Raw genomic sequence first — 27,799 nt, forward strand, 5'->3', positions numbered from 1 at the left:
GGGCAAGGGGCCGAGCTTCTCCGGAAAGGGGATGGGACGGTGTCAAGGACTGGGCTTGCAGGGATAAAGCTCCGGGATAACAGAAAGAGCTTGACGGAGAGCACCTTTTTTGACTTGCCTTGGTTGATAATCAAAACGCATGTGCATGGGAACCAGGCAGAAATAATCAGTAAGATGGAATACGGTAGAGCGCCGTTGGAAAAGATAGCGCCCCCACAGAATCGGCACTAACTGCTGAAGGATCAACTTGGGTACAGGTGCATTCCGAGTCAGTACATTAGCTGCCATTTTTTCCGGGTCTAGGACGGTCTGGCCGTGTTTAAAACACTATCCTTTAGATGTCAATGACGAGCATAAGCCAGAGTAGCGGATAGGCTCAACAAAAAGCAACGAGAAGTTCTGGCTCTTTTACTCGTACACGGTTAAGAGCATCGGAAGCAGCCATACGGTACTGCATGTCCATTTTTCCTTTTTCTCTTTCTCCTCTCTGTATTTTTTTCTCTCTCGAATTCTTCACCGCTGTTCGAGCCATGCGCTAGAGCCATCCTGGGATGCCGGGTAATTAAGTACGTACAGTACCTAGTTATATCACACAGCAAGACAGTTTTACCGTGGTGATATTGATGTACTCCTGTCTGCACGATCTGGCTGGGGTCCCTGGTAACCTGTTGAGATCGCGATGACATTGGCTGGATCTTGTTCATGACAATGCTCGAACCCTCGCCCACCAAAGAAAAAAAAAAGGCGACCAGGATTTGATAAAAGTAAATTAAGGGTATGTTACCCCTTACTACCACCTTGGATACTTTCAAACTTGCAAATAAGCTGTGCCGTTTACATGGAGTCCATGACGTGGACTATTTGCGCTGCTAGGGTTACATTGAGATGGCTTGAAGAGGGGACAAACGTTCGGCATGTAGAGTAGCCGTTGTCGCATGTGGGGCGATTTCGGGGCGGGCGGCGTTAAAGGTTCTCCAAGGCCGAGCTTTCGGGGTGAGCGAGCAAGCTGTTGGTTGTGTGGCGTCTGGTGGGTGTTGGTACGTTCTACGGAGTATTCAAATGGAGGGTGGTATGTTTGTCGATGACCAACCCCCTCTTTATTATGCAAGTCTCTTGGTGTGACACGGACAGAGACAGGAAAAGCAACCACAGTGAAGTGCCGCAAAGAGAAGCAGAGAAGCAAGAATGAAAGAAACATTTCAATTGGGTTTCCAGGGATACGAAGTAAGCTAAGTGTCTACCTAGTCCAGTACTTACTGACCTAAGGTAACCTAGGTGGGGCAGAATCTTACCGGTACTTCAAGGATTCGTACAGGGTAGCTAAGGGAGGTTGAGGTTCAATTAACTTCGTGACCCACCTCCGAACTAAACGCGTCTCTTGAACAAAAACATACGCGTCGAGTTTCGTCTGGAATTGTGAACAACACATCAGCTACTGTAAACCTCGTCGCGAAATAGAAACTATTGCCGCAAAATACATTCAAGATGTCCCAGAAAATCATCGAGATAAACACCCAAAAGGAGAGCAAGTTCACAGCGGCAGTGGACCTGCTTCCCTGCACAATCCACCATGATGGTCCAGTCGACCAGGTGCAAAGTTACTGGAAGCCCACAGAGTCGCAAGATGGTGAGTTTTTTTTTTTTTTTTTTTTTTTTTTTTTTTTTTTTTTTCATCCGATTGACTTGAAATGAATTTAACACCAATTCTCAGGAAGGAAAACTGCCTTCTTTCGAGGAAGGAAGCTGCATGGCAAAACCATCAAGGTTCCGGAAGGGTATAAAGGCATCGTTGTGGAAAGGGGACCAGATGATGAGCCAGCAGAGAGCAGACCAGATGAGCCGGTGACGATAGATGTTGACACCGAGGAGAAGGTGGCAACAACAACCTTGGATACGAAAGCCGAATTTGAAGAGATGGTCATCTGGGGCCATGAGTCCACAGCCGACGCTTCCTCAGATCCCTACGTGAGGGGAGTGGAAGAATGGGTGAATCTTGCAGAGCAGGTCAGCTTGTTCATGCCGAGATATCCTCGATGATTTTTTTTTTGCTAATATATGAGTTTCACAGGTTCATTCTTATTGAAGGTTTTAAAAAATGGACTTATTGGTATATTTTTTTTTTGTTGAATCATGCATATCGCCTCTGACTGAATGAATACCATTACGGGCAGGGTGAATGAATATTTGGCCGAGTTTGGATGCACTCTTATTTCATTGTTTTTTACGGCATGCATAGCGTATGGGATACTGGGAATATATCAATCATGGTTGACTTGGGCAAGACAGGCTCCGAGTAAGGATTGAGTTGGTTGTACGTGCTTGGCAGTACATAAAGGGGGGGAAATCAATTAAACTGGACGCGACCCGACGCGTTATCCGCGTCCCCGCTTTTGCGCCGTTGCCTGGCAATGAATGCACATCAACTCAATCCCTACAAGCGCCCGCCTTTCACAAGCGCATGAAAAATAACCCACATTGACATTGACGGCCATACACAAACTCACACTCATATTTCGCGAGAGACTCAACGGAACCTCTTGAGGACTGCAACTAGCCCTATTTTATCAGTTCGTCTGCGCGCCACAAACGCCCATCACCGATCGCAATGGCGACCCCCTCGAGCGACGCGGGCTTCATGATGTCTGATGCCCCTCGCTCCAGCGGCATCAGACGCCCTCAACACCCCAGCTCTTCGGCTGGTCGACCCCGCGCCCCTCCGTCCGAGAGCATGGGTGCGCCCAGCGACGATGAGGGTGATGGCTTCGCCGATGACCAGGTCCCAATCAGATCTCGAAGACCCGATCAACAAGTACCCCGCGTTGAGGACCGCGTCGGTCTTGCAATCCAACAACACTTTGAAGAGTTTATAGAAACGTACGTCTAGGGTTGTCAGACCAGTACAATCTATTCCATTGCACTACTAACAGCCTCTCGCTTTCCCAACTGTTTTAGTTATACCGAAGAGCCCGACTCCTCCGGTCAACCAGCCTCGAGCGCCGTGACGACAAGGGTTTACTATGTCGCCCAAATCCATGGCATGCGGACGCACCAACTTTCAACCCTTTACGTTGACTTTAAACATCTCAGTACCTACCAGAATGGTAACCTAGCAGAGGCGATAGTCAGAGAGTACTACCGCTTCTTGCCTTATCTAACCACAGGCCTGCACAACATGATCGCAAAGTACGAGCCACAATACTTCCGCGAGCACCGCCAACCAACAACAGCCTCGAGCAACATGACGACCTCGGGTGCCAGCAACGTTGGCTCGGCCAGTCAGAGCGATTTGGCAGAGAAGACGACCAACCAGCAGACGGACAAGCTGTTTGCTATAGCCTTCTACAACCTTCCCCTGGTCAGCCGAGTGCGCGCCCTGCGCGCCAAAAATATCGGTCAGCTACTCAGCATATCCGGCACGGTCACCCGCACATCTGAGGTCCGCCCTGAGCTATCATTGGCAACATTCATGTGCCAGGCCTGCAAGGCCATTGTTCCAAACGTAGAGCAGACTTTCCGCTACACAGAGCCAACGCAGTGCCCCAACGAAAACTGCCAAAATCGCCTGGCATGGCAGCTTGATATCAGGCAAAGTACCTTTGTCGACTGGCAAAAGGTTCGTATCCAAGAGAATAGCAGCGAAATTCCTACAGGGAGCATGCCCCGCACGATGGATGTTATTATGCGCGGTGAGATCGTCGATCGCGCCAAGGCTGGTGAGAAGTGCGTCTTCACTGGCGCGCTTATCGTCGTTCCCGACGTCAGCCAAATGGGCTTGCCAGGACTGAGAGCCACGGCGGTGCGCGACGACAAGGCACCCCGTCCAGCCGAGGCTGGCGGCTCAGGGATTACCGGACTCAGGTCTCTTGGTGTCAGGGACTTGACTTACAGGCTGGCATTCCTCGCCTGCATGGTTATACCGCATAGTGATGGACTGGGAGGTTCATCAAAGGGAGGTGCTGCCGAGATTGCTGCGGCACTGGCCCACGCAGCTTCTTCGGATATAACAGAAACACAAGAGGAGGCACAGGCGGCGGTACTGGCATCATACAGCACATCTGAGATTGATGATCTGCGTAGTATGGTGCACAGTGACAAGATCTACGACCGATTAGTTCAGTCCATTGCACCAACAGTATATGGCCACAATGTGGTTAAGAAGGGCCTGCTCCTACAGCTCATGTCTGGTGTCCACAAAACCACTGCAGAGGGCATGCAACTCCGTGGCGACATCAACATATGCATTGTGGGAGATCCATCAACGTCAAAATCCCAATTCCTCAAATACATCTGCTCATTCGCACCACGAGCAGTTTACACATCAGGAAAGGCCTCTTCAGCAGCCGGTTTGACAGCTGCAGTTGTCAAGGATGAGGAAACTGGCGAGTTCACTATCGAAGCTGGTGCTCTGATGCTGGCAGACAATGGCATTTGCGCCATTGACGAGTTTGACAAGATGGACATTGCCGACCAGGTAGCAATCCACGAAGCTATGGAACAGCAAACCATTTCCATCGCCAAGGCGGGTATTCAAGCAACTTTAAATGCGCGCACATCCATCCTTGCGGCAGCCAACCCAGTGGGTGGGAGGTATAACCGAAAGACAACTTTGCGCGCCAACATCAACATGAGTGCGCCCATCATGTCTCGTTTCGATCTCTTCTTTGTGGTACTGGACGAGTGCAACGAACGCACCGATCGCCATCTCGCCGAGCACATCGTCGGTATTCACCAGCTCCGTGACGAAGCTATCGAGCCAGAGTTCAGCACAGAGCAGCTGCAGCGCTATATCCGATTTGCTCGTACGTTCAGGCCTGAGTTCACTGAGGAGGCCAAGCAGACCCTGGTGAAACATTACAGCGAGCTCCGAGCCGATGACGCCCAGGGAGGTGTAGGCAAGAACAGCTACCGCATCACGGTCCGTCAGTTGGAGAGTATGATTCGGCTGAGCGAAGCCATTGCCAAGGTCAACTGCGTCGAAGAGATAGCGCCACACATGGTCGACGAGGCCTACAATCTGTTGCGTCAAAGTATTATCTCGGTCGAACACGACGATGTCGAGGTTGACGACGAAGAGGATGCGCCTGAAGATGACCAGGAGACGCTTCGCCGCGCGGCACAGGCAGGTCAAGCTCAGGACGAGGACTCACCAATGGGTGGCGAAGAGGCTGCCCAGAACGCGCTGACTACGGCACCAGCTAGCCAAAAGGTGACCATCACCCACGAGAAGTGGGTATCAATGCTGAACATGATGGTCCAGCGCGTCGCAGAGGACGAGGTCTCGGGCAGCGGCGAGGGCATCTCTGGCGAAGACCTGGTCAACTGGTATTTGGAGCAGAAGGAGGAAGAGCTTGCGAGCGAGGAGGACTTTAATAGGGAAAAGAAATTGGCCACAATGGTGCTCAAGAAGATGGTCAAGGTAAGTCATGAGATTGGACCCTTTTTTATGGTGCAGCACAAACCTCATAAGAATTTCGCTAACCTCAGCACTCTCCGTTCTGCAGGAACATATCCTCATGGCCGTCGAGGCTCAGTCCGAAGACGGCGCCGCCCCAACTGGAGAGGGTTCGTCGGCACGCGCCGTCCGTGTAGTCTACGTGCTCCATCCCAACTGTGCTGTGGAGGAGATTTAATGAGCTGGAATGTTTTGGCTGTGATGTTGATGCGAAACGAGGTATACCATTTTGTTTTTTTGACAAGTAGTGTTTGGTTTAGAGACGGTGCTTAAGCTAGCATAGCGCACACCGCATACTCACTTTGTTATGATCTTATGAGGAGGCCAAATAAGAATGAACCATCCCGTTAACTCATGTTATCCTAGTTTGGGTGGTATGAACCGTATCCACACGTAAATTTTGGTGTTATCGCTCTAGTAGACCCGATGTGTGTTTCCTGAACAGGGGAGGTTTTGAGAAAATAGGAAATGAGACCAGAGGAATCAGACGACGAGAATAAACGGACTGGGAGGATGAAGAATCTCAGACCTCAGAGCCGCATGATGTTGATGTCCTGGTCCAATTCCATTCCCTTTGATCTCTTTCAGTCACCGAGATGTTGAGGTATCTAGTTACGCTTCTACAATTAGGCACCTGGGATGGAAATTTGTGCAATTTGATCTCCGCAACGCAACAGTTTGATATCCTCAGCCCCCCTGGGGTGATAAGAGCCCTGTATAAACATCTATGTTTTCATTATAAACATTTGGACATAAAAAAGCGTTCAACTTATATCTCATAGGGTTCGTCGTCCGTGAAAATCAGATACGGTTTCCTCTTGGCGATGTCTAGGATGGTGGCAGCAAATACCCCGTTTGCCCCTAATTGATTGCGAAAAGAGATGTTAGTCGTTTCATTCTCACTCAAAGAACCAATTCATGCCAAGCCAGATCAACGGGATTCCTTACAGGCAAACCAGCTCCTTGTGTACGAGGTGATTTGGTTAACATCAACACTCTCATGCACAAGACCGAGAAGAGCAGACTTGAGAACAAGCTGCAGACACTCGTTGATTTCATCATCATCGTCCGAAGTCTGGGCTTGCATCAATAGACTCATAGGCCAGGCGTTCTGGAGGCCAATGTGAGGTCCTGTCAGACGAGAGTTTTTATTTGGTCAGCGCACGCGAACAGGTAGAGATGCAACTTTATTCACATCCAAGTCATGTGGTAAACAGGCATACCTCCAATACCCCTGAAATCCCTGCCCTCGAGGTAGTAAGGGTTGGACTGCTTCGACAGTAGCATCTTTCGCGTGTTCTGATACGTCTTGTCGTCCCTGGAAACGAATCCCATCACAGGTAAAGCGAGCAGCGATGGGTAGTTGGCGTCGTCCATCAAGATCGTCGAGCCAAAACCATCCACCTCGTACGCAAACACGTCACCATAGACCTTGTGCTTGACGACGCCGTGCTCCCAGATACCCTCGGTGATGCTCTTGCTCCACCTCTCGACCAACGCGGTGACGGTATGGCCGCCCATGTCGGCAGCCTTTAGCGCCTTGGCCGCTCGCCCGAGCTCCACGGCCATCATGGCGTTGGCCGGGATGAAGAAGCCAAGGATGCTGGCGTCGTCGCTCGGTCGGAACGCGGACCGAACCAGGCCCGTCCCGTTCCCGAGCGGGTTGCCCACCCCTTGTAGGTTGAGCGTCTCGGTGCCGAGCGTGGTCCTGCGCTGGAACGTGTACTGGTTGGGCCTAAAGTGGCCAGTTTTGGAGTTGAAGGTCGGCATCGACTGCTGATCGAGCACACTGAGGACGGTTTTGATGGCAAGCAGCCAGCGCGAGTTGATAAACTCGGTGGACCCCGTGTTCTCAAAGAAGTCGTTTCCAAGGGCTAGGAAATGAGCCAGGCTGTCGAGCTCATACTTGCACTCAAAGACAAAGTTGGGGTCGTAGTTGGGGTGCACCGTGTCGTCCTGCCCGTTGTGGCTGATGGGCAGATTGGCGATGGGCGGGGGCTGGAAGGCGTTGCAGTATGGGCTCTGGATGATGTACTCTGCCTGGGTGTTTATGGCGCCCAGGATGAGGGTGCGGACGGCCTGATTCTTCTTGGCGAGGGGTTGATAAGGCGCCAGCTGGTTCGTGCTGTCGCGCAGCCACTCGGCGATGATGTCGCCGGTTATGATGAAGGACTGAGGGCCCTCCCAAGCGCCTTGGCTGCCGCTGCCAAAGCCGAAGAAGTCGTCGTCCTCGTCGTGGGCCTTGCTCCTACGGTTCGTCTTGCCGTCGGTGTGGAACTTGATCGTCGTGTCCGTCGTCGAGGGGAACGCGTTCTCAAAAAGGCGTGCCATGTCCGGGTCCTTCATCCGCGAGGTGACATCCTTGATGACCTTCTCGATGGCATCGTTGTTGAAGGTCCGACAGCGCGGATCGGGCCGCTGGTAAGGTAATTTGAGGGGCCCATTGCTGTATGGGTGACTGTATGAGGCGGGGCAGGGTTTTGGTCAGTATGATAGCGTAGCTCCGAGTGCTTGAGCTGGGGAAAATAGCAATTCGTAGGTACTCACTGCTTATATTTCGAATAGCTTGCGTAATCTGGACAAGCGGCTTGGTCGAAACCATGAAGTGGTACCTGCGCGTTGTCGCCCGCATTCGCCTCGGCTAAGTGGGCAAGGAACGGCAACAGGAACAGGAATGTGGTTGGACCCATTGTGTGAGAAATGCTGGGTCAAGCTTGCAAGACGTAAATTAACTTCCGATTGACTGTCGACCAAGCAACAAAAATCAACCAGCAGAGAAAAAACTAATTAACAGATTTCGCAAGAAAATAAAATCATGGGTAAGGGCATTGGAGGGACTAGATCTACCTGGTTTCTCAAGCCCAAGCGCTGCAATGGCAAAAAATAGAAATACGCCTCCGAGTTTCAAGTTGCTGGGGGAACTTTCGCCAGGCTTTGAGCTACCCAGAGGCAAGCTTCGGACGGGACCTGGCCCGGCTTGGCGTAGTGACGTCTAAGTAGTAGTGTGGTGGGTGTACTTTGCAGGTCGTTACATGGTTCGTGCGGGGAAGGACGACCCTGCATCAATCAACAACCCAATGCCTGGATTTTCCTGGGAACCATTAAAGTCCATAAAACTGGTACACGCCCTAACCCTCGGCGTGTGATTTCTTTGTCTGCATGTTACCTTTGTTGGCTACTACTTAATGCCTTCACGTTACTACAGTACAGTATATTGTACGAAAAAAAAAAAAAAAAAAAAAAAAGAAAGAAAAAAGAAAAAAGAAACTCAAGGTGAGAAAGACTATTCCTTTCAAACGGATATTCTCAATACGTCAAATGGCCGGAGACTCTTGAGATTCTTCGTGATAATTAGCCATTAACCCCTTGAATGTCTCAGTACCATGGAAATACATCAGAATCACAGGCTGCCCAAACACCAAAGTAACCTAGGTACCACTTTCATCGAATCATTTCTTCGAAAAGAATGACATGATGTTACCTTGCCCTTTTGCTCCAGCTTTTTTGCCTTTTGCAGCAGATGCTGTGGCCTGCACAGCCACAACTGGTTTTGCTTGCTTTGCAGAACTGGAAGGGGTATCATCCTCGGAGAAAGACTCCCAGGCCGCCTCTTGAATGGTTACTGATGGGTCGAAAGACAAATGTTAGTACCGTGTACAGCAGAGACTTTTGTACAATCGTTTTTGAATTGACAAGGTCAGACTTACCGAGGTAGCCCTGATCGTCCATAACTTGCTTCTTGCGCATGACACGCTTCCTACCACGCCTCCGGCCGTCTCCGGTACTAGCCGAGACGACTTCTGCTGGCTCTTCAGACTCCTTGGGGGCCTCGGGAACAGGCGCTTCCTCTGGCTCCTCCTCTGGCTCCTCCATTGGAGTGTCTTCCCGCTCTTTCTCTTCTTCCACATCGTCATCGTCCTCTTCCATCATGCGCTTCAGCTCCTCCTCTCGCTCCTTTCGTGTCTTCCGGCCAGCGGCCACGTCGGCAGGCTCTGCGTTTTTCGGCGCAGGCACGGCTTCCGAATCATCCTCTCCATCATCCGACATGGCAGTATCGGCCTGAGATGGCACAGCCACCTCGGCCTTCTTCTTGGGCTTGGCCTTTGCAAAGGCCTGCATCAAACCGCCGGAGCCGCCCCGCTTCATAGACGGTGGAGGTTTCTTGCTGTCGCTCTGCGTAGAGGCCGCAGAAGCTGCTTGTGATGATTTTGCAGATGAGGTGGCCTGTGACTTGGACTCGTCTTTGGCTGGCACATTTGACTTTCCGAACATTCCCTGGGGTTTCGGAGCCTCTGCTTTTACCGGTTGGCTGGGCTTCGGTTCCGACTTTACAGTGGCTGGTGGAGGGATCGCTAAGCCCTTCCGGTCTCGCCGCCGCACTTGAGAGTTGCTGATGTTGCCGAGTTTTCTGTTCAGCTCAAGGGGGTCGTCGGTGGACGCGATCTGGAGGACTTGCTGAGCTGCGTCCGATAGGAGTTGCGGGTCCTGGTATGGTTGTCAGTAATTTGAAGAACCCATGGCTCGGAATTAATGAATCAAAAACTCACGCTCATGGGATGCCTCCCTATGCTGTATACGTGAATGGAGGTCACTTGTTCATACTGCGCCAGGCAGTCCTCAAGGTTTTCTTCCTTCACCAGAGTGACGGTAAATACTGGGACCTGCTCCGAAGTTTCTTCAACCTCGGGCATGGAGCTCGCCATCTCAATGTCCCCATCCGGCTGCGACCGGCCATGAAGGGAATCATCATTTGGTTTGACTCCGTATACGAGATAAGTCGCATGAATGGTACCTGGTTTCCGTTCATTTTGCGACTTGTGAAACTCGTAGAGCATTCTTAGCATCGATGGTAGTCAGTTGGTGAATTGAAGTCTTTCATATTTGAATTGATTCAAGTTGATTAAAGACTCACTGCTTGGCGACATTTAATCGCACCCCAAGGGATCGGCCAAGATATCGATAGGTAATCTTAATATAGTAGTAGGGTGTTTTAGCACGAGGAATCTCTGAATCGCGAGGGCAATGTGAGAGGAAAAGGCTCGCTCACCACCTTGTCCTCGGTCAGAATCTGTTCTGCCAGAAATTGCTTGTATTCCGCCGAGGTAGTCATTTTTGCGCCGTCGGTTTTGACATGCACCTAGCCAAGTTGGGGAAAACTGCTTGTTCTTAGGATAGTGATGACAACCGTTTGATACGCGACAAACTGCTCAGCTTTCCGACAATAAATCACGACCAAAGATACGCGGTTTCACGTGATCTTGCGACGGGTTTGGAAATGCCCAGTTGCTTATGTAACGGTAATGATCCATGCCAGCCGGAATTTGGGTACAGGGTAGGTAGGAAGGGTTGGTTGGGTAAGAAAGGTACGACTACAAATTTGACCTAGACAACGACGTTTCTTCAATGATACAACTTGCAAACGGGAACTTTTGCTGCACCTTTCGCTAAGCCAAGGCTATACAGGAATCATCACTCTGACGATACAATTCCATAGAGCAGTTGCGCCATCTTGGTGGCTAATTCGTGCTCGGAGGGACCAAGAGCATTCCGTGGAAGATGGGGGTCGTCAGGCCACCACCACTAGACAGCCAGCTGTACGTTTGTCTACAGGTAAATGGGCTTTTGCTCTACCACTTCGTACGTCCAGAAAGCTCTAGTTTCAAGAGCTGAGCTGGGTCAGTCAGTTCTTCCCGAATGGCGAGTGGCGCGGCCAGGGAACGAAAGCACGGCATTTTGATGTGATAGAGACAAGCTTGGCGAATGTATCAACGGTAGTCAGAAATGATTGCATTGTTGTCAACCGCGAGTCTCCCAATGGTACTTCATGGAGGTGTCGCGCACAAAGGCTCGCTATGGCGTCGAGGGGGTTCATCCTTGTGATAAAGGGCTGAGCGACATCATGCTTGTCCCAGGCTGCAGATGGTATGTGAAAAAAAAGGGGAGGGTGTGTGATCAATGTTATCCATGACCCGGGAGATTGGGCATCTCTACGACTTTACCTTGCAGCCCTTAAAAAATTGCCGATCATGCAATCTAATGTTGTTCGGGGATATCTGCTGTGAGAGTAGCAGCTGGTTTCTATGGCAGTGGCGTTCGCATTACGTACTTCGTACTCCGTATTGCTTGAGAACATTCAGCTACGGGAAGCATTAAAGTCCCTTGCCATCCTTATTAGAGTTTAAAGATGCGTTTTGGCATACCGAGATCCATTTTGGGAGTTGGTCCCGTTTCGAAATATTGAATGAGCTGACCATGCCACGTCCTTGCTTGAACTCAGGTGTTATCTGATATGACAAGAAATTATATGACAGGATCTTAACAAAGTTGAGGAGATCCATAGTTAACTTTTCTCCCAGTCCTCTAAAGACAACATGGTTTCTTGTGACTACCTTACCAACCTTAGCTACTTGAGGTTCTTCTGCAATTTCGGATTCTGCCTCATTCCATTTACCACTGGTGCCCGTGTACAAATAAAATACACTAAATCCCGGAGATCTTGTGTCTCTACTCCGCAGGCAATTTTCAAATTAGCGGCAGTGTAACCGAGCTACAAGGGTTCGGAGGACTCATATAACCCCCACGACTTCACAGAAAAGATCTAGACCGAGCAGCAAGAGCTTCTCGCTTATTCTTACTCTCCTAAGTCATGTATGTATGTATGGATCATTTATCCCTTTGTCCAGGGCTGATTTTCACTAGTTGTAAGCCGCCACAATCAAATTTGAGGTTCGAGGCCTTCAAGTTCACAACACACATATGCGTATCAGGTTGCTATATTGTCAGGGGCAAGGACTAGGACGGGATATTGGATTTAAGAAAGGATGACATCTCAAAAAAACAGAGCTCTATCAGCTGAAATAAAGAAAGCCATAATATTTTCCCGAACTCAGCATCCGATGCAGGCCCAGCCATAACGGTGGGTTTGAAATGCAGGGTATGATGATATTGACGATGGCGTGCCTGGGACCCCTGGTGAAATCGATGTCGCCATCGACGCCGAGAATGAGGATTCGACAGCTTACACGGCTCCCACCCAATTATATCCATCGCTTGGCGCTTGGCGCTGTTGAAATGGCAAGCTGTCCTGCCTTAGTTGCATGACGCTAAAAGTACCTAGACCAGCTAGAGGACTTTTGTCGTTGATGCCTTTCTAAACTTCATTTCCATTTTGATAAGAGAATCTAGGTGAGAGTGCTTTTCTTGACAAGTATCCAACAGTCAAATATTGCGAAGAAAATGTACAAAATTAAGCAAAAGAGAGGTAGAAGTTAGGTTGCTTTTTCAGGTACCTCTACAAAGAGTATGTACATACGTCCTGTCTCTCTCTCTCTGCCTTAATTAACGTGGGGGGACAACAGGCCCCTGCAGCTAGTGAATCCAACGACGGACCTGCCCGGTTCTCCAACTCTTAGCCCTCCACTCCACCCACTGTTTCTGTTGCAACCACTACATTCCGTCGACAACACACATGAATCTTTGGAGAAAGAGAAAGAAATGAAGAAAAAAAGAAAAAAAAAAGTCAATGCTACTCGAGAAAACTCCTAGCCCCAAGATTCCAAGTGGAAAATAAAGCCTCAATGCCCGATATCGCACGCACCGAGCTACGGATACAGAACAAACCGCCAGCATGCCAAGCTTGACACGACAAGGTTTTTTTCCGTGGGCGGCAGACCCTCCCCGCACGCAGTATGACATGATGCCCAGCGGTTGACTGAAGGCGTCATCCCCCCCAAACGCAGCGTTGATTTGTGGTTTTGTCTTACCCCAATACTGTAAGGCCTGGGGAAGTCTCTCATTGCCCCGCATTCAATACTGGCTCAGAAGGTTATCTCCGAACTCTTGTTCCATTTCTCCCTGGCTGTGTGTGCAAACGCGTGGAAATTAAAGAAACATGTGTTGAAACGGACAGAAAATGACCCTTTGTCCAACCCACAAGACAAGCGTCCCCGGGCCAGTAAGATTGTTTCATCAATGAAACGCGATCTACAATATTACTAATGCCGAACGTTGCCCAGAGGTGAAGATCTTATGTGCGAGAATATAAAAAGCAGAATGGGGGGCAACTGGGAAAGATGATGGCCGCCCGCCCAGTCATCCCACTGCCGCATCAACACAGATCGCCCAGAACATTGGCACGCTACTTGGCTGGCCTCGCGTGCATTCTTTTTTGCCTCTTGGTATGGAGAATGTACAAGGGCATGGCCATCCTATCTGTTGCCGTCATCCTGTGCTTTTTTTCTGCTTTCGACCTACAGCTGGCAAGAGCTGGACAGGATCAAATGTCGTGCTCAAGATGGAGGCGAGAAAAAAGTCCAATATTTTTTATTAGTTATTTTTCTTGTCCTTGTCCCTATTTTTTTCAGCTCCGCTGAGTTTGTCGACAAGACCCCCGAAAAGTCTTAGCTCGGGCTGGAGCTGCCGAAGCTGGCAATGCGATGCTGGAGCTTGGGGGTCGCGTAGCGCGGGGGGTATGGTGTGCATCCTTTTGTCCCCCCCTGGTTCGTCTTGGTGCGTATTCCTGGGCGTCTTTCACTTTGATCTTATTTTTTTAATTTTTTTTTTTTTTTAAAAAAAAGGACAAGTGCAATTTAAGGTTGGTATACGTTTTCTGAAATCTATGTACCATTGACTCGGGCTGATAATCACATAAATAAATAGCACACCCCCAAAGGGACCACTGGGTTTTTAGCAAGCATTGTATCGCCTCTCATCTTACAACAAACACCATTGTCATTTTGTTGCTTGCTTGGTGTTCGTCTTTACAAGCTACTGTCTATCTATTCATTTGCCTTGCACAGCAGGAGTCTAGGTAGATATACACACTTTTGGTCGAAAAGGCCACAAGCACGAGGAAAATGGGAGTCGGGCGGACCGCTGCCCGAGTGGTCGGTATAGATGTCGACCGGTACAGCAAGGAGAAACGCACTGCTGTTCCAGGAAACCCAGTTGGAGTATCTCACTATGTCGAGGCGGAACCTACAGCCAAAGAAGCCCTCGAGCAGCTGGTCCCCACGGCGGCTGGCGTGAAGCGCTACTTTCGCTCATTGTTTCCCTTTTGGAGCTGGATCTTCCACTATAACCTCACCTGGCTGAGCGGTGACCTGATTGCTGGTAAGTGGTCTTTTGCTAAAATCTCTAGTAAAACCTGCATACCAAGATCAACCACTAACTTGTTCCTCCTCTGTTGCCAGGCATCACGGTTGGTTTTGTGGTTGTCCCTCAGGGCATGGCATACGCCCTACTGGCTCAGCTACCTCCCGAATTCGGCCTCTACACCTCTTTTGTGGGCTTCCTGTTGTACTGGGCTTTTGCGACAAGCAAAGACATTACCATTGGCACGGTGGCTGTCATGTCAACCATTGTCGGCAACGTTGTCATCCGGGTGCAGTCGACGGAGCCTGATATACCAGCGGAGCAGATCGCAAGATGCCTAGCCCTCCTATCGGGGGTTGTACTGTTATTTTTGGGTCTCGTCCGTTTTGGGTTCATCGTCGAGTTTATTTCGCTCACGGCTATCGCCTCCTTCATGACCGGTGCCGCCATTAGTATTGCTGCTGGTCAGGTGCCTACAATGATGGGCATCAGTGGCGTCAGCAGCCGCGATCCGACATACTTGGTCATCATCAACACTCTAAAGGGGCTGCCTCGGACTAAATTGGATGCCGCAATGGGCATTTCGGCATTGGCCATGCTTTACTCGATCCGCTCATTCTGCAACTTTATGGCAAGGAGGCAGCCTCGGAGACAGAAGATGTGGTTCTTTATTGCCACCCTGCGCATGGCTTTTGTGATTCTTCTATACATTCTGATCAGTTACCTTGTCAACCGGAATGTGACCAAGGCCTCCGATGCCAGGTTCAGGATCCTTGGTACTGTTCCTAGCGGTAAGTCACCTCTGCTCTTTGAGTATTGGGACCCCTGAGGAATGGCTCTTTTTATTCTACCAGCAGGTCAGGATGTTCATGCTAATATCTTTGTTTTTGATAATTCAGGATTTCAACATGTTGGCACGCCAGTCATGACTTCAAAGGTCCTTAATGCAGTTGCACCAGATCTGCCCGTCACAATCATCGTGCTGATCATCGAGCACATCGCCATCTCCAAATCGTTCGGACGCATCAACAACTACATTATTGACCCTTCGCAGGAGCTTGTTGCCATAGGATTCTCCAATGTCTTTGGTCCGTTTCTCGGCGGATACCCGGCCACTGGTTCATTCTCTCGAACTGCCATCAAAGCTAAAGCTGGAGTCAGGACGCCGCTGGCTGGTATCTTCACGGCAGCTATCGTGCTACTTGCCCTCTACGTGCTGACATCGGTCTTCTTTTACATCCCGTCGGCCAGCTTGGCAGCCCTAATCATCCACGCAGTTGGTGATTTGATCACCCCGCCCAACACTGTTTACCAATTCTGGATGACGTCTCCAATCGAGGTGGTGGTGTTCTTTGCCGGTGTTCTCCTGACTATTTTTACAAATATCGAGAACGGAATCTACCTCAACATGGCTGCATCGGCTGCACTGCTGCTGTTCCGCATCGCTCGATCACCGGGCCGCTTTATGGGCCACACCAGGATCTACATGACCACTAGCGCCGCTGGGGCTTCTGCTTCCGAGCTGGAGGCATCCGGCACTGGTCGGGATGCCTACCTGGACGAGGAAAGGCGAGACAACTCGAACCCAGACCTGCCAATCCGCCAGGTCCACCCCGGCATCTTCGTGTACCGCTTCCCAGACGGGTTCAACTACACCAACTCTGCCGCGCACCTCGACTTCATAACCATGTACGTCTACAAAAAGACGCGCCGGACCGTGCTTGACAACAATGCCAAGCTCGGCGACCGGCCGTGGAACGACCCCGGTCCCCGGCGCGGGCAGGTCGTGACGGACGACATGGCCAACCGGCCCATCCTGCGCGCCATGGTCCTCGACTTCAGCTCCATCAACTACGCCGACGTCACCTCGGTCCAGGCCCTCATCGACCTGCGCAACCAGTTCGCAAAGCACGCCGCCCCGTCCCCCGTCGAGTGGCACTTTGCCGGCGTCACCAACCGCTGGACGAAGCGCGCCCTGGTGGCGGCCGGCTTTGGGTTCGCCGACACCGCCGCCGAGGCCGACCACTCGGCGTCCTCCCCTCCTCGCGACAAGGACTACGAATCCGAGAGCGGAAGCCGCGTCTCGGGCTCCCCCAACACGCCCTGGGCACCGCTCTTTAGCGTGTCGGTGGTCGACGGGTCCGGGAACGTCGAACAGCGGCCCGAGGATGGGTCTCGGGAGGAAATTGATGCCGAGAAGGGCAACGGAACTGCGACGGATGGGAATGGATCGGGAGCGGGTGATTCTTCGGGAGCTCGTCGCCTGGTGCCTGTGTATGGCTTGAACAGACCGTTTTTCCATGTCGACGTCGCGGAGGCGGTGCAGAGTGCGCTTTCGAGCATTGAGAGCAATACTTGAGCGGCGTTTTGATTTTATTTCTCTTGATATAACGGCCTAAGAGATTATAATATTTTATCAAATACAACTATCTGCTCTTTAAGCTAGAACTAAATGCATTGTATTTAAAGGCGTTCAAATTGTGAGCTTAGACTTTTTAGACTCTACTAGTAGAGCAGAGTATCTAAGATCATCGCTAGCAGCTGTATAAACATGTCGACTTGATGTAGCCCTGGAAGTTCCAGACCTAGAACTATATGGTCCTGCTGCTATCCTATAACTAACCGTACTGACAAAAGTAGCCATGATATAGAACCATAATTTTGACTGAAGTCACCAACCTGGTGTCCCGGTTGCTCTGTCACTTCGCATTTGCGTGCTGGGGTCTTCACATAAAATTCACATTTGAAGAACCAGTCCTCTCCATGGCCACGAATAATTTGTGTAAAGATATACCTACTTCGAAGTCCAGGGCGTAAACTCAGCCCTCAGGACCAACAAGTCAGCGCTCAGCCGCGCCTCAGAGACACTCAGATCGGATGAGAAATTGACCAAAAAGGATCAAAATGATTTCAGCCCAGAAGTAAAAAAAAAAAGAAGCTACCTCTGAATCCTCAAAACTTCTTAAGGGCTGGCCTGCATCCGTCACAACGCTTTCCCGTATTATCTCAGTTAGCCAATCCAGACGACGCTCCCAGTGTAGAAAGTCCCGGCTCTTAACGCGTATTTCAGAAAAGGGGTGACGACCGCGGACTCAAACGGCAGAATTGAATCTTTATTTCAACGGATTCTACCGTCTTCTAGATCTGAGCTATCTTCTGTGGTTAATGGCAGGTGACCTCCGAACTCTGAGGCAGGCCAAGTCTTAGGTTTTTGAAGCATAAAGTCCCCAAATCCCAGTCTGTTGATGATCCTCGGTCTTGCACGCTGGCTGCTCTCTGTTCATGAAAATCATCGCAAATATATCTCGCCACTGGGGAGCCCCTGATCGCAAGTCGAGCCTCCCAGTGGGCATGTTAAATCCTGGAGAACCTGGAGATTGCCATAAGTTCCCCTAATGAACCACCAAAAATTCCAAACAAAATAAACAAGGAAAATAAGGGCTAAATCTTATCTTTATCAATCTTCCTCCGAATCCGCCCCGTCATCCAAGAAGAGGTTGGCGGCTGAGTTGAGGATCTCGCGATCCTCCACCTTCGTCTCTGTCTCCGTCTCCGTCACACCATTAAAATCGCCGGCAAGATCTTCGTAAAGCACAGAGATATTAGCATGTTCCATTCCTCCTTCGATGCTGGGCCGCGGCAGGTCGGACTCGTCGGCTCCTTCAGGCTCAACTATATCGTCGTCACTCTGAGGCTCATCGGGCTCGTCAGGGCCATCAGTCGGCTCCTGGTGATCCTGAGACTCGTCGAGGTCTTGTTCTTGACTACCTCCCATGCCCTCGCCCTCCTCAGAATCCTCATTTGTAGCCCTATACCTTGACTTGGGTTGACGTTTGGGCGGAACGCGCCTCCTCTTGATGCCCTTTCTAGTGTCAGCACCAGACCCCAGCGGCCGCTTCTGAGCTTGGCGAACAGCGCCACCAACATTCGCACTATTGCCACGCTCATCTGGACCGTGGCCCTCGGCCACGCCAGCTTCAGGCTCTTTCTGTCGGTGAATGTTAAAGTTGTTGTCGTCGTCGTCTCCGGCAATGAGGTAGCGGATGTCAGCATAGGTAAGCGGCTTCACCTTGTGCTCTCCATCTTGTAGTGTGTCGGAGATGGTGGCGTCCTTACTGGCCTGCATGTCGAGCAGGCGCTCATCGATGGTCTTGCGCGTGACGATCTTGACGTAATACGTGTCTTTGGTCTGCCCGATGCGGTGCACACGACCAAAAGCTTGGCGCTCGACTGCCGTGTTCCACCAAAGGTCCACGAGAATGACCCGGTTGGCAGCCGTCAGATTGAGAGCCTGGCCGCCGCACCTTGTGGACGCAATCTATTTTCGTTGGGGGAGGGCAGGAGGGAGGGTTCATTCAGTATACAAAGATCTGCTATTTCATGGTGGGATCGTTTTCCGGTTCTGAAGGAAGAGCAGCACTCACCAATAACTTCGGTGCCAGTGGACCAGTCATTGTCGTAAAGTTGTCAACGGCGGTCTTTCGCTTGGACATTGCCATGCTGCCAAAATAATACAGAAATTTAATCTTTTCCGCCTCAAAGACTCGACCGAGAATACGAGCGAGGGGAACCCAGTGCGTAAAGACTAGTATTCTGACATTTAGTATACCGTAACAGAAAGGTTTCCAGGGAGTAGACAGAAAAGAAATCAAGGCATCAATCTCACTGATTATCTTATCATCTGGATGTTTGTGAAGCCATTCGAGAACCTGCATTTTGATAGCTGTGGTTTTGGCGCTAGGTGTGATAGGCTTATCTGGTTTCCGGTCGCAGATTTCGAGGAACTTGGTGATATCAGAGGACCTAGGTTGAATCCCTTGCGCATCATCGCCAGGTTGGGGTCCCTTCTTGGTGCTTCCTTTCCTCTTGCGCCTACCACGAGCCCGCGGTGGCTCATCCAGTTGCTCCTCTGGTTCGTCGTCTGTGTCTTCTTCATACTTCTTATCTCTACTTACGGGCTTCGGCATTCGCTTGTATGTTTTCACCACAGCTGAGCAGTGCGGGCACTTTGGCTCTTGGTTTGAGGCCTCGGCGTTGTGAACCACTGGCTCAATGCAGTCCTTGCAGAAGGTATGACCGCACGGCTGGATATGCAAGATGAATGGTCAGATTCCTGTGAAAACGTGTTGTACATAGGACGTGGGACGAGATAGAGTGGCTCCTAGGAGCCTGGAAAGCATGCAAGATAGTACAGGTCCACATACCTCTGTAATTTGACTGTTTTGGGGTAGCTCCGTGCATGACCGACACATCAAATCCTCTGCCGACTTCTCAGCCTCGATTCGCTCCAGTTGCTCATTCATCTCGAATATACCGCCAAAGGCACCCTCGCCAAAGCCGGTCGCCTGAGAAGCCCCATCTCCGCCTCCATTTTCATCCTCCTGGAGTCTGCGGGCTTCCTCGTCGTGTATCCATTTGCTGATGTGAGCATGCAAGGGAGTTTGTCCACCTCCTTCGGCCAACTGCTGCCGAAGCCAAACAATATCGTCCAGCTCAAAGTCCCGTCTCAAAGATGTCTCAAGTAGGAATGGGTGCGAAGTACACTGCCTCAGGCGTGTGAGGTAGGTAAAATAGGTGCGTAATTTCTTGGTATTGACGCCTTCCTTCACGTGGGTTTTCAAGTTATCAGAGAAGCGATCTTCCAGCCGGTGATAGATCAACTTTTCCTCCAGTGAGAGCTCGACAGAGATGGTTTTTACCGGATGAGTAGGGGGGATGCGGAGGATGGGCTGACCCATAAAAGTGTCGTGGACACGTCTTCGGATCATGAGTGAAGGAACCACGGCAGCCAGCCTGGAATTTTCGCTCTCATCGTCACCGGGGGTTCCACCAAATTTCTTTTTGAAGTCCTTCATGTCTGCAGCCCACTCAACCCTTAGAAACTTCATATAAGGATAGAGTTCCTCAATGGAGTTATGGATCGGTGTGCCACTTAGAGCCCAACGATGTTTGCTCCGCAGGTGAACGCATGCCTTTGAAGTTCTTGAAAGATGGTTCTTGATGGCGTGAGCCTCATCAAGGACCACTCGGTGCCAGTCGACAAGAAATGCATCACCCATTTTCTCCGTTAATTTCTCCCGCCATTCTTCAAGACCCAGCTTCACGCCGCCGATACGCCGAAGAGCCTCATTAGACGGGAATGCTTTTGCAATTGCCTGGTAACTGGCGATGACGACCTTCTCCTTTTTGAGAGTATCGGGACTCTGATTCTTGTCGTTATCGCTGTAATGCCACATCCTTGTAGCAAACTTACAATGCTTCTTCAGTTCCGACTTCCACTGGTCAATAACTGCTGCAGGGGCTACTATGAGTGTGGGGCCATCTCCTTGATTCTGGGCCATGCAAGCCAGCATCTGAACCGTTTTTCCCAGCCCCATCTGGTCAGCAAGGATACCGCCGTAGGGCCCCAGAGGCGAGAATTCCTTGCCGAGCATAAAATGAACGCCCACTAGCTGGTGGTTGAAAAGAGGAGTGTTCATTCCTGGAAGCAAATACCTGCCGTTCTGGATTTTGCATTTTCCAAAGCCGAAAGACGTCATGGCCTTCTGCAGCAGGGACATCTCTTTTCGAGCGTCCTTCTGGACCATGCTGTCGTTGATCATCTTCAAGTTAGCTCTCAATTGAGCCTCTTGAGCCGCGCGCGTCCTGGCAGTGCCTTCATCCAGAAGCATAGTGGTGTCCATTGCTGCGCGGGCATTGATGGGGTCAATATCTTTCAGCATGTCGAGTACTTGCTGATCGTGAGCTCCGTCGGGCTGCCATGATGCCGTAGGGTTGGGGTCTCTGCTGCCGTTGGGTACAAGAAGGTTTGGAATTGTGTCTGCTTCCGAGTTCCTTTCATACTCCCTCTCCCACCACTCTTGCGCTGAAAGTGGACGTGAATCCCGCTGCTGCTTGCTTCGTTTGGGCTTGGGGCGCTTGGTCTTCCGCTTTTTGGCTGGCGGACCAGGCATCTTTTGAGATTTGGGAGCCTGGCTCTTGGCCCCTTGCTTTCTTTTCTTTGGATTCTTGCTCTTGGTGAGCTGGTAGTCGTCGTCATCATGATCGCTCTCCTCCACATGCTCGTAATCTCCGTCTTCAGGGTCGTCATCGACATCATTTCCGTCGCTGTCTTCCTCAGCAAAGTTGTTTGCTGCTTGGCCAACATGCTCATTGGGGGTATCGTCGTCAGAGTTGTCAGAGTCATCATCGTCCGAGTCGCTGGAGTCATCGTCGCCGACATTGGCATTGATTACCTCTTCGATCTCCGGGATTTGCTTCTCTGTTTGTTCTAGGAGCTCGTTATCCTCCAGGCTCAAGACGCCTTGCGCCTCTTTATCTTTCAACTTGTCTCTCTTTCTGACCAAGCGAATATACTTCTTGCGCAGCTTATGCAAATTGGGACGGTCCTCCGCACCAGTGCTGGTTGTGTCACCATCCAGGTCAACATGGTCGATTTGCGGTTTCACGTCTTCGGCTTGGTCGGATAGAATTATTACAGACTCGTCGTCTTCATCGTCAGATGACACAAAGACGACATCTGTAGCCCGGTAGGCAGTGGTATCGGGGGTCTGGGTTAGGTCAATTGGCGTAGATTTGTCGTCACCCCCGATGTATTTGCGACGGCCGAAGTCTTTCGAGTCATGCACAGAATGGTGACCTCCGGAGATCTTGTGACTATCGAGGCTCTGCTGGTTGGTAGGCTCAGTTTTGATGTCTTCCACAAATTTGTTGCCGTTGGTGAGGCGAATCTTCTTCCTAGCCGACTCGGGCATATCCTCATCCAGGATCACATCAAAATCACCAGCCTCGTTCAAGTCAAAAATATCGTTCGTGAACAAGGCCTCGCTCTGCTCTCGCGTCCGTGAGCGTGACATTGCTCGAGGGTTGGGGGTGTAGCTTTGATGACGTGGAAGCAAGTTTGCTGGTGGTTTGGGTGATTCCATTCTGCCACCTGCCAGGAGTTCCCTGGCTTGCGGGGCGCCGTTGGGCGGCAGCATCAGAGAACTTGCACGATATCTAAGATCGTTGTAATTCTTGGGCTGTGCATTCATCTTGAAGCCTCGATCTTCTGCGAACACGCAATGCGTGCTGCTTTTATGGGATCAATGTCCTAAGTATAAGAATGTCAGACGCTGATCAGTTGGTGATAAACAGCAAATGAGTTGAAACGTGAAGGTTTGAAGCATCCGTGTGAGAATGTGATTTGAGTAAAAAGTGAGAAGAGATTTGTATTGAAGAGATGAGGGCGCGGTTGGGTGTCTTGAGGATGAGTGCTTGGAGACGATAAGAGGCAGTGGTAGAGTGACGGGCGCAGATGAGTTGGTAGCACGAAGGTTAAGCAGTCTTCTACTCACAATAGTCTTTTCCTCGAGAAGAAAAATTGTGAAGACTAGCTGAGATTGATTAAACCCGCGGCTGATGAGGAATCCACAAGTTGAAGTTTTTTGAGAAGTATATAACTTGTTCCGACAGCCCGTCAACCAGAGTTTTGAAAGCCGTGGTTTCTCGCGATCAATAGATCGGTTTATGGCCTATTCTAGCTTAAATTTCAGAGCAGTATGTTGTTTGTGGCAGCGAGTATCAAAAGCGGGAAAGAAAAGACCTTGCTGAAGGAACGGCTGTTGGGCGGGAATGAGAAAGTGAAATAAAGTGTTGATTGCCAACTGGGAAGGTTTTGGATGGAGCACAAAGGTAAGAAAGGTGATGGGAGACGAAAACTTTGACGGCCGTCAGTTCAAGTTGTGATGATAGTCGAGATGACCAGGAAAGTCGCCGAAAAAGAAAACAAACAGGCCCCTAGTACATTGTACACCGAGGAAGGATGCAAGAGAAAGGAGCATTCGTGATTCGAAGGGAATAGATATTGATTAAGGTAGATGTTAAAGTAGAAGTGGAAATGGTTCAATGGGTTAGATAAAATGGATGCGATTTGATGATCAAGATGTAAACAAGATAAGTTTGTAAGAAGCTTCAAAAAGAAAAGCCATGTACTGAGAGGAACTGATGATAATCTCAGAGTGGCAGTTCTTAAATAAGGCAGTGCAGCGTCGTCCAAGTATGTGAGATATATCAGGTCAACAGGTATGTACCTTACCTTAGTCTTGAGAAGTACAAAAAAAGGCTTTCTGTGAGATGGCGGTAGTTTTATCAAACGGCTATCAGATATAATTGGTGGTAAAGACGCATGAAGAAGGAATTTTGGAAGCAAACAACCGAGTGAGGACTGACCCCAATCTCCAGAGTCAAGTTTGTGGATTGTTCGCAGTGGGCTGTGGTTGAAGTAAAATAATGTGCAGAGGTGATGAGATGATAAGTGCAAACAAAATATATCAAATAGAAGGAAGTAAAAAAATAGGATACTTTCTTCATACGTCGTTCACTTAGTCTAGCTTGAAGCCACCAGATACTGATAGGGAAGAAGCATGGGAGTCTCCGGGACTAAAACTGTCAGAACGGCGGAGGCTCTTCCCAATCAAAGAAGGTTCTTGCTGCCAGTTGTCTGTTTGTTTCAAAGCAGCATACCAAGTCAACTCCTGTCTGTGAATATAAACTGATGCAGTCCCTTTGTCTTATTGGCAATACTTGAGGCCGTGGTCTTGTGCCTAACTTAGTTTCTTGGGGTCAAAATGTAACAAGGACCTGAAGAATCGCGTGTTACCTACCACCCATTGCCTGGAATGGCGCCCAGAGTTTTGGTGGTTGATAGAGATTGATAGTATGTCGGTTTAGCCAATTGATTGATTGTTCAGTGGTAAAATCGCTGGTGAGGCTTCTTGATTGCGTGGGGTTGACGGAAGTCATGCATCAAATATTTTCCAGTCAAGTCTCTTCGAGACGGTTGAAATCGCATTATATTCATTTTAACAACGGGCGGTTGACGGTTGTCAGATGCTGGTGCCGACAAGTCTCTGCTTTACAAGCCCCGGAGAAACTCTTCCAAAGATATTGGTTTCCTGACTGCATTATTCAATCCTTCGTTGTACGTTACCCAAATCATCTTATCATGGTCTTTGCCCTCTCCACCAGAGGGGGCTTTCTTGGATGCCCTCGAGTTGCCATCCGCGTCACGCAATGGCCTTGGTGCTTCCACAATAACCCTGCCGAAAAAGTCCCGCTTGACGGCGGGGGCAGCGGCTGCCAGGGCTGCGGCAGAAGTATCGGACCCCTTGCCGCCTTTCTTGTTCTCTTTGTCGTCGAACTCATGCAGCTCCTTGTCGTTGCCACCGCCTGAGCCTTTACCAGCCTGAAACCGGGCTTGTCTGGCTGCATTTTGACGGAGCGCAATAGTCTTTTGAAGTTCCTGGTCCAGAACCTGCCTTACAGCGTACCTAGTTGGTGCTTGTGTGCTGAGTACGTAGGCGCCCATGGTTTCGAAGGTTGACAGAGCATCAAGATCGCTTGATACGCACAATAACGTTAGCTATGTTACTCAACTTTGGTCGTCTCCACACGAGATGCTTGATTCGAACTTACGGTTCCATCCGATAAACCCACTGCGTCCTGCTGAACGCCGTCGGATTTGCCTCTTCGATCTTGCCCTTGACCAGCTCGATGCCTACCTCAGCGAGAACCTCGGCGGCTCGTTTGACCATGAGCTTTTCCGATTCGCGGCGAACGCTCGCGATTGAGCTCATGCCCTTATCACCACCGCTTCCGCCAACTACCACAGGCTTGACGTTGGGAGACACGAGCCGAACAAGATATGGTAGGAAATCAGTGGCCACATGCTCAGGACTTCGGAAAGCTCTGCCCAACGCCGGAGTCAACTGTGCTTGAATGGCCTGAAGCATAGCACGGTTATGTTTTCCTGCCTCGCGCGCCTCAAAGTCGGCTCGCGGGCCTGAGAATGGAACAGGTGCTACATCCTTTTCGCCTTCGGCATCTGCGCCCCACTTCTTGTCATAGCCAGCATTGGCGGCGACATGTCGACGGGGTGATGCGAAGAGGTGGTGGCATGCGAGGACCGGCTGGCTTAGGTATGGAGCCAGCTCCCATTCTTGGCTTGAAAAGAGACGAGAGGAGCAAGAGTCGTGAAAATCCATCCACTCGTATGCTGTGTTGGGCTTCGTCAAGTAGCAGTCGTCGCTAAACTCGCGGTTCGGCCACTCGGCAAAGATCTCGGTCATGATACGATCCACCTCGCCGCTGGCTGCGACCATTTCGCCCAGGCGCTCCATGGCTTGCTTCTTGTCCTGTTCTCCAAAGCCAAGCTGAACCTTGGGCTGCTCACGTCGGGCATGTTTGTTACTCTTGTCCATGGCCTGTTGTTGCTTGGGGAAGCCAGCGCCCTCCTGGAATATTCGCGCAACGACATCCTTGGCACTGCCTCTGCCCAAGCCCCTGGCTCCTCCACCGCCATGTGCCAGCTCAGCAGCAACGTTCTGATCAATCCACTGTCTTGTCAGACGTGGCGGGTCACCGGTTTGCGTTGAGAGTGCTTTGATACGGCCTGCAACCCATTCTCCCACGACCATAACGCCACGAAGATCACCCTCTACCGTGCTCTCGGCGCCACGACGGGCGTCAATCCCGCTGTTCATGCCCCAAGCATACTCACACAGCTTACGTGCTGCGTCTTTCTCGCATGGGACGCCCTCCTTGTCAAAGATGCTCTTGAGGCGCGTCACCACAGCGTCGATGGTTGGCTTACCAACATGAACAATCTCGGCTAGTCCAGACTGCCGCAATGGCCTAAGTGAGACGTGATAGACGTCATTGCAGATGAGGATAAGTGGCCTCATCTGTCGAAAGTCGTCGCCCTTCTTACGCCGGTTGGTCTTGCTAGAACTACCAGCACCCGAGGCGCTATTCTTTTGATCGGTCAGGACCAAGTCGATCAACGCCTTGACGAAACCGCCCTCGCCGGACCCGCCAGATCCTGAGACAACTCCATCGACCTCATCAACTACGACGCAGACAGGACGGGCCACTTTCGGAGGTTTGCCATCAGCAGACTTGTGCTGCTCAACTGTCTTGACGTTCTCGGTGCCCAGACTGGTCCTGATGCGACCGCGGACGACATCGCGACTTCTGTCATCACTGGCGTTGATCTCGAGCACCTCATAGCCAGCCTGTTTGGCACAGACATGAGCCAGTGTGGTCTTTCCCAGACCAGGTGGCCCGGTAAGCATAAGAATTTTCCTGTGGGGTTTATCGTCTTCCGTTTGCTGCTGCTGATGAGCCGCACCCCGTCGAGACGCTTTGGCGGCAGCTTTTGACTTGGCTGCGTGGGGAAACACCAAGGGATCCCACCGTTTAAGCCAGCGGAGAACTTGCCTGTTGGTGAGATCATCACCAACAAGATCCATGAAGTTTTTTGCTCTGTACTTCTCGGTCCAGAGTAGTGTCTTCTTGGGCTTCCGTCCCGCGTTGCTTTCAGGTAGCTGGCTTTCGACTGACGGTACGGCTTGATCTGGTCTTGCCTCCGCAGCAGAGACATTGGCTGCCAATTGCTTCGCCCGCAGCTGTTTTTCTTCCTCTGCGGCAGCATCGATTAGAGAATGTATCGCAATCCCGTAATAGCTTTTCTTGGCACGGCCCTCTTTGTGTCGAGATCGAGAAGCCACCATGTCCTCGTAGGTTGCAGGCTTAGTCAACTTCCTGTGTCTGATGGGCAGTAGCTTGCCCGAGCAGGTCTCAATATTTAGGGTGCGGGTGAGCGTCTCCAAGTCCAGTCCTACAGCATCCTGGTCGTCCTCCGGGTCTTCAAGTGTGATGGGACGGTCGAACAGTGCCTGGTATCGTCTCTCCTCTTCCAAGTCAACAGTCGGCTCTACTGCAACGGTTTGAGATGGTAATTCGTTGCCATCATTATGAGCGTCTGGAAGCGTTTCTTCTTGCGTGCTTGCGTCGTCCACCAGTATTCTTTTTGGGGCGGGGCCGGTGTTGTCTCCTAACTCGTCTTCATCGGAGGAGTCGTCGTCTATAAATCCACCCCGTGTTCGTGCCTTGGCCTTCTGGGACGCATTCTGGCTGCCGCGGGACGGGGAGGGCAAGCGGCGTTTCAGGGGTGGTGATGAGGTTTGCGGGTAGTTGATGGGAGACGAGGCAGCCAACATGGTGGGCGGGTAATTCGCGTGTCGTATGTTGTATGCTGCTACGAAGTGCGCGATCGGTACAATCTGCTTTTCATGGGAGCCAAAATAAACTTCTCCAGGTCGTCCGATTGTGCCTGATACAGTAGGCAGAGCGACGTAGTTTATGTTGGGCAGACTTTCGTGGCGATTTGGTTGCACTAGAAACAATAATTCTTGGGTAGGTAGGGGACGCTGA

The 27,799-nt window shown here is 50.7% G+C and overlaps 6 protein-coding genes across 6 annotated transcripts; 2 read left to right on the forward strand and 4 right to left on the reverse strand.

Annotated features, from left to right (window-relative positions):
• The first annotated feature begins 1,367 nt into the window (after positions 1-1,367).
• Positions 1,368-5,800, forward strand: PgNI_06774 (uncharacterized protein). Its single transcript, XM_031126794.1, has 6 exons — positions 1,368-1,627; positions 1,712-2,004; positions 2,069-2,293; positions 2,569-2,874; positions 2,953-5,416; positions 5,502-5,800. The coding sequence occupies exons 3-6, from the start codon at positions 2,199-2,201 to the stop codon at positions 5,628-5,630; spliced, it is 2,994 nt and encodes a 997-aa protein (XP_030981600.1). The 5' UTR covers positions 1,368-1,627; positions 1,712-2,004; positions 2,069-2,198; the 3' UTR covers positions 5,631-5,800.
• A 205-nt stretch (positions 5,801-6,005) lies between these two features.
• On the reverse strand, positions 6,006-8,304 carry PgNI_06775 (uncharacterized protein). Its single transcript, XM_031126795.1, has 4 exons — positions 8,000-8,304; positions 6,676-7,910; positions 6,401-6,583; positions 6,006-6,313 (listed from the first exon to the last, which is right to left on the reverse strand). Exons 1-4 carry the CDS (start codon positions 8,140-8,142, stop codon positions 6,222-6,224), a joined length of 1,653 nt encoding a protein of 550 aa, XP_030981599.1. The 5' UTR covers positions 8,143-8,304; the 3' UTR covers positions 6,006-6,221.
• A 353-nt stretch (positions 8,305-8,657) lies between these two features.
• On the reverse strand, positions 8,658-10,627 carry PgNI_06776 (uncharacterized protein). The gene is made up of 5 exons (XM_031126796.1): positions 10,500-10,627; positions 10,365-10,420; positions 10,000-10,288; positions 9,160-9,937; positions 8,658-9,074 (listed from the first exon to the last, which is right to left on the reverse strand). The coding sequence occupies exons 1-5, from the start codon at positions 10,560-10,562 to the stop codon at positions 8,902-8,904; spliced, it is 1,359 nt and encodes a 452-aa protein (XP_030981598.1). The 5' UTR covers positions 10,563-10,627; the 3' UTR covers positions 8,658-8,901.
• A 2,764-nt stretch (positions 10,628-13,391) lies between these two features.
• On the forward strand, positions 13,392-16,904 carry PgNI_06777 (uncharacterized protein; the record flags this gene model as incomplete). The annotated part of the gene is made up of 4 exons (XM_031126797.1): positions 13,392-14,045; positions 14,111-14,563; positions 14,644-15,336; positions 15,445-16,904. Exons 2-4 carry the CDS (start codon positions 14,308-14,310, stop codon positions 16,902-16,904), a joined length of 2,409 nt encoding a protein of 802 aa, XP_030981597.1. The 5' UTR covers positions 13,392-14,045; positions 14,111-14,307.
• Positions 16,905-18,002: 1,098 nt separating this feature from the next.
• PgNI_06778 (uncharacterized protein) lies at positions 18,003-22,578 on the reverse strand (the record flags this gene model as incomplete). The annotated part of the gene is made up of 4 exons (XM_031126798.1): positions 18,003-18,863; positions 18,970-19,130; positions 19,212-19,629; positions 19,750-22,578. 4 exons carry the CDS (start codon positions 22,576-22,578, stop codon positions 18,003-18,005), a joined length of 4,269 nt encoding a protein of 1,422 aa, XP_030981602.1.
• A 1,676-nt stretch (positions 22,579-24,254) lies between these two features.
• On the reverse strand, positions 24,255-27,585 carry PgNI_06779 (uncharacterized protein; the record flags this gene model as incomplete). Its single annotated transcript, XM_031126799.1, has 2 exons — positions 24,255-24,924; positions 25,001-27,585. The coding sequence occupies 2 exons, from the start codon at positions 27,583-27,585 to the stop codon at positions 24,441-24,443; spliced, it is 3,069 nt and encodes a 1,022-aa protein (XP_030981601.1). The 3' UTR covers positions 24,255-24,440.
• Positions 27,586-27,799: the final 214 nt, after the last annotated feature.

The sequence above is a fragment of the Pyricularia grisea genome (assembly GCF_004355905.1).
Source record: "Pyricularia grisea strain NI907 chromosome Unknown Pyricularia_grisea_NI907_Scaffold_4, whole genome shotgun sequence".
Lineage (NCBI taxonomy): Eukaryota > Fungi > Ascomycota > Sordariomycetes > Magnaporthales > Pyriculariaceae > Pyricularia > Pyricularia grisea.

Bases quoted from the DNA above. Each gene is read 5' to 3' on its own strand.
- PgNI_06774 (XM_031126794.1), top strand. From the start codon at position 2,199: ATGCACTCTTATTTCATTGTTTTTTACGGCATGCATAGCGTATGGGAT. The intron at 2,875-2,952 runs GTACGTCTAGGG...CAACTGTTTTAG, and splicing joins TTTGAAGAGTTTATAGAAAC to TTATACCGAAGAGCCCGACT. The intron at 5,417-5,501 runs GTAAGTCATGAG...TCCGTTCTGCAG, and splicing joins TGCTCAAGAAGATGGTCAAG to GAACATATCCTCATGGCCGT.
- PgNI_06775 (XM_031126795.1), bottom strand. From the start codon at position 8,142: ATGGGTCCAACCACATTCCTGTTCCTGTTGCCGTTCCTTGCCCACTTA. The intron at 7,911-7,999 runs GTGAGTACCTAC...CGCCTCATACAG, and splicing joins AGCTATTCGAAATATAAGCA to TCACCCATACAGCAATGGGC. The intron at 6,584-6,675 runs GTATGCCTGTTT...CTCGTCTGACAG, and splicing joins GGATTTCAGGGGTATTGGAG to GACCTCACATTGGCCTCCAG.
- PgNI_06776 (XM_031126796.1), bottom strand. From the start codon at position 10,562: ATGACTACCTCGGCGGAATACAAGCAATTTCTGGCAGAACAGATTCTG. The intron at 10,289-10,364 runs GTGAGTCTTTAA...ATCGATGCTAAG, and splicing joins CGATTAAATGTCGCCAAGCA to AATGCTCTACGAGTTTCACA. The intron at 9,938-9,999 runs GTGAGTTTTTGA...CAACCATACCAG, and splicing joins TAGGGAGGCATCCCATGAGC to GACCCGCAACTCCTATCGGA.